Below are 4,051 nucleotides of genomic sequence, written 5' to 3' on the forward strand. Positions count from 1 at the left end.
CTGACAGATTTCCATATAAAAAAAAAACCACTGACAGATTTCTGTCCCGTTTCCAGCGTACCTTGATCCTTCGCCACCCGCCATTCTTCCTCCTCGCAAAGATGAGAAGCTAGGTTTTGCGCCCCTCGCCGGACGGTCGTTTCTCCCTCCCTCCACCGCAGGAGGTACCGCCTGGGGGTACGCGCTTTCTTCTGCTCTTGTTTCGATGGTCATTCCCCCCTGGTTAGATCCACCTAATAAACAAAACAAAATAAACGAAGACCTTCGTGTATGCATTTTGGATTTCAGCCTGGTGAATCCGCCTGACCTGCAAAGCTGGAGAGGCGGGTTTTGATCTCCGTCGGCGACAAGGATGCAGAGTGAACCGGGGTGCGAGAACACATAATAGGAATCTCCACATTAATCTCGATCCATACAAATAGGTAGATGGAGTTGAATTGGTATCCATCTAATGTGTTGTTTTATTGCATCCTCTTATTGCTTACATTCTTTTGACAGATATGGCGACCGAAGAATACGATAGTAGCTATGATGTTGATATTGATGAGTTAGCTATTTCCATGAGGACAGATTTAAATCGATGCATGTCACTAGTTGAGGATCGCGGAAAAGGAAACAGGTGTTGCCCGATATGCAAAATAGTGCACCGCATTCGCCAAACTGACAGTAGTGCATTTGAGCCAAGTATTCTTTCAATTGGCCCTTATCATCATTCAGAGTTACCACTTCAAGCTATGGAAGCAGAGAAGTGGATATGTCTAGACTATATTCTTAAACTAAACTGTGAAGTTAGTTTGCGCGGGTGCCTGAGCTTGATTTCTGGACTGGAAAAAGAAGCAAGAGGCTATTACACCGAGGAGATAAACATGGATAGTGGAGAGTTCCTGCAGATGCTTCTACTAGATAGCTGTTTTATTCTTGTGTATCTTGGCAGTATATACGCACAAGGTGCTACCGTTGATGATGCGCAAATGACGGAAAACATGATATACGAGGGAAAGAGGGAAGCAAAGGACTTGAGCCACATGGATTCCGCCCCCTGCCAAAGTTTGAGTGGGCACTCAGCAGTGGACATTGAACTAAATCAAATGGACACACATACTGATAGTCGGAACCAGGGGGATTATAGTGGCACTGTAGAATGGTATAATAGTTCTGCTGTATATGACCTACTTTTGTTGGAGAACCAGATTCCCTTCTTCATTGTCAAGACAATTTATCGGTTCTTCTCACGTCATGTGGCAACTACTTGGTTACTCACGAATAACATTTCTGAATTCATGGAAGGCACTCTTTACCATTTCCCGAAAGTAATAACTGAGGCTAATAGGCCAGAAGATTTTTACCATCTGCTACACCTGTGTCATAAGTACCTGAAACCTAGTCACAAGTTTGAATATGACTATCATCAGTATGCTGCAAATCCTCATTGCTTCCAATTTGTACTTGATGTTAGCCGCAAGATCTTCACTTGTCGAGAGGAGCAAAACATGTTCCATGAGCTAAATTTGTTAAATTCAATGCAGCAGGCCAATCGATGGCGTAGGGCTGTGGAATATCATGAAGCGGGAATGCAGTTCAAGAAAAGGGAGTTTGATGAAGACAATCCTCATTCCCTATTGGACATTAGATTCAGAAAAGGTCTCATGGAATTACCATGTTTGCTGATCGATGATAAGTCTTCTTTGCTATTCAGAAATCTTTTAGCTTTTGAGCAAACATGTCGTCAAGTTGGAGATGACATCACTGCATATTTTGTGCTCATGTCCCAGCTTGCTAGTACGTCAGCTGATGTGGCTCTTCTTGCTCAGAAAGGGATTATAGTGCACCAGATGGAAAGCGATGAGGATGTATCAACTCTCTTCACCAAGCTTTCTGAGTATGTGGCGTTTGACTTCAATGGTGAACACTACCTGAAATCTCTGTGCTGTGTCATGGAAGCACACTACCAAAGTCGTATTAATAGGTGGATGGCATGGCTATGGCACAATCATTTCAGCAACCCATGGTTAGGTTTTGCTGCCATAGCTTCGGTTTTCGTAGTCCTCTGTAGTGTCATGCAAACTGTTCTTGCTTTCTTAGCATACATGGGATGAAGGCATGAATCAACAGATTTGGATTTGAGAGTTAGCATATATGAGTCTGATAATTTTTCGATTTGCTGTCACAAAGGGTGTTCTACATTGTTTGCGGAAAGACAAAGGTTCTACAATGAGATTCGGTGGTGCATCTACTGCAAATCCTCAATCTCATGATTTGAACAGCATTTGTTCCATGACATATATATTGATAGATAAGTAATAAAGGGTCGCAAGACTGTCAAGACCCCCGTTGATGGAGGTGTCCATGTTGAATCGTTAGAATGGAGGGCCAGGACAAATATGGCAACGTCCTCGATCTGGCAACATGGCAAGATAGTTGGTGCCATGGCAAGTTGAGTTTACCTTGGCGGCTTTCATCTTGGCACCAATCAGTTAGTCAAAATTTACTAGGATCAGCGTCAGGAAGAAGGAATTTCAGCAGTCGACCTGGGTATCTTAGGGAATGCCAGACCCCTATGAAATGGTTGATATGGCGTAATCTGCGCCATATTAGAATATAGTGATACCGTAATAGCTCGGGATAGGAGCTCATGAACCACAGAAGCAAAGACCACGCTTTACAGAGGTGAGCACTGCGGCAAAAATAAAGTGCCCAAGTTCTCGCATGTATTTTAAATATGCTATTGCTGCTTTTTGCAACCTGCAGGGAGAATTTATTCATATATTTTCTCTTCGATGTTTGTCACGAGAAGTGTTCGGGCCTCAACTAGTTCCCCAATGTTTGATGTGTTTGAGAGCTGTTTGTTTGGTATGCAGGCATGCATGTACACTTAGGTAGTGAAAAAACTGCATAATCTATCCATTTTTTTCCGGAGACATAATCGATAGGTCTTTATTAGTAGTAACATACTGTTTGATAGATGTTGCTTTACAAAGCCAGTAGCAAAACGCGGGTACATTATTTATCCTTATTTTATACCAGATGACGATCCACATGTTCACATCTTGACAGGGACCCGCTGGAGATGCAAGTTACTCGGCAGCACTTGCCCTCCTAACAACGCTTCTCGTCCTTGGTGACCCCGCTCGCACGAACGGCCTTGGAAGCACAAGGTGGGACGTAGGGAGGATGGAATATTGGCTGCGTGATGGCGTATATCTTGGATTCGGAGCGACCGCCGTTCTCCTCTAATTAAAAAGAAAAAGCAAACTCTTGGATCAAATGAAGGTACATAAGGGGGTAGGAGATGCTGTGCTGAATCGAACCGTCCGTACCTGGGGTATTCATGATACCGTGGTCGCGCAGAACGTTGTCCTTGGGGAGGACTGGAGGAACATCTCTCCCTGCAGCAGCAGCAGCGGAAGAGATCACCAGCAACAGCACGGCTGAGACGAGAGCTACTTTGTTGATCGCCATCGTTGGGGTTATCTGCACCGGGGAGTTGCTCTGCGGCCAAATTTATACCCGATGGATCGCTGTGGTCATTACGCGGGGAGTATGAGGACGGCACATGCCTATGATCTAAGCGAGCATTAACACGCGCCGTGTAGCATAGCATGTGGCGAGGGAGAATCAAAATCTCCAGCTAGGACAACTGAACCTTAATTTCCTACACTCGCCGTGTAGCATAGCATGTGGTGAGGGAGAATCAAAATCTCCAGCAAATTACCTCTTTTCATTGCTGTGGAATGTATTGCACACAAACTTTTCAAGATTGCACTAAGTCCATGTGCAATGAAAGGTGCTTATATAAATAAACCAGGCAAAGTATCAAGTGAAAACGGCTATTCAGTGAAAATTAAAAACTATCGTCGTACGCCATCTGATCCAGGACGTACGGTGCACAGCAAAGGTGGGAACCTAATTAGCCATTTAATCACAGTTTTACAGACAGACTGCAGCGCCGCTCCTCTGGCGACGGCGACCCGGAGGCCGCAGCCCTGACGCGGCAGCGTCTACACGCGCTGGCGGCGACGGCGGTAGCCCCACGCAACGGCGACCTGATGGC

The 4,051-nt window shown here is 45.1% G+C and overlaps 2 protein-coding genes across 2 annotated transcripts; one reads left to right on the top strand and one right to left on the bottom strand.

The window, feature by feature from the left end:
• The first annotated feature begins 287 nt into the window (after positions 1 to 287).
• LOC125506365 lies at positions 288 to 2,661 on the top strand. Its single transcript, XM_048671193.1, has 2 exons — positions 288 to 422; positions 499 to 2,661. Exon 2 carries the CDS (start codon positions 501 to 503, stop codon positions 2,094 to 2,096), a length of 1,596 nt encoding a protein of 531 aa, XP_048527150.1. The 5' UTR covers positions 288 to 422; positions 499 to 500; the 3' UTR covers positions 2,097 to 2,661.
• A 228-nt stretch (positions 2,662 to 2,889) lies between these two features.
• LOC125506366 lies at positions 2,890 to 3,750 on the bottom strand. The gene is made up of 2 exons (XM_048671194.1): positions 3,318 to 3,750; positions 2,890 to 3,230 (listed from the first exon to the last, which is right to left on the bottom strand). Exons 1-2 carry the CDS (start codon positions 3,457 to 3,459, stop codon positions 3,097 to 3,099), a joined length of 276 nt encoding a protein of 91 aa, XP_048527151.1. The 5' UTR covers positions 3,460 to 3,750; the 3' UTR covers positions 2,890 to 3,096.
• Between the last annotated feature and the right edge of the window lie 301 nt (positions 3,751 to 4,051).

This window comes from Triticum urartu, chromosome 5, assembly GCF_003073215.2.
Source record: "Triticum urartu cultivar G1812 chromosome 5, Tu2.1, whole genome shotgun sequence".
In the NCBI taxonomy this organism is placed as follows: Eukaryota; Viridiplantae; Streptophyta; class Magnoliopsida; order Poales; family Poaceae; genus Triticum; species Triticum urartu.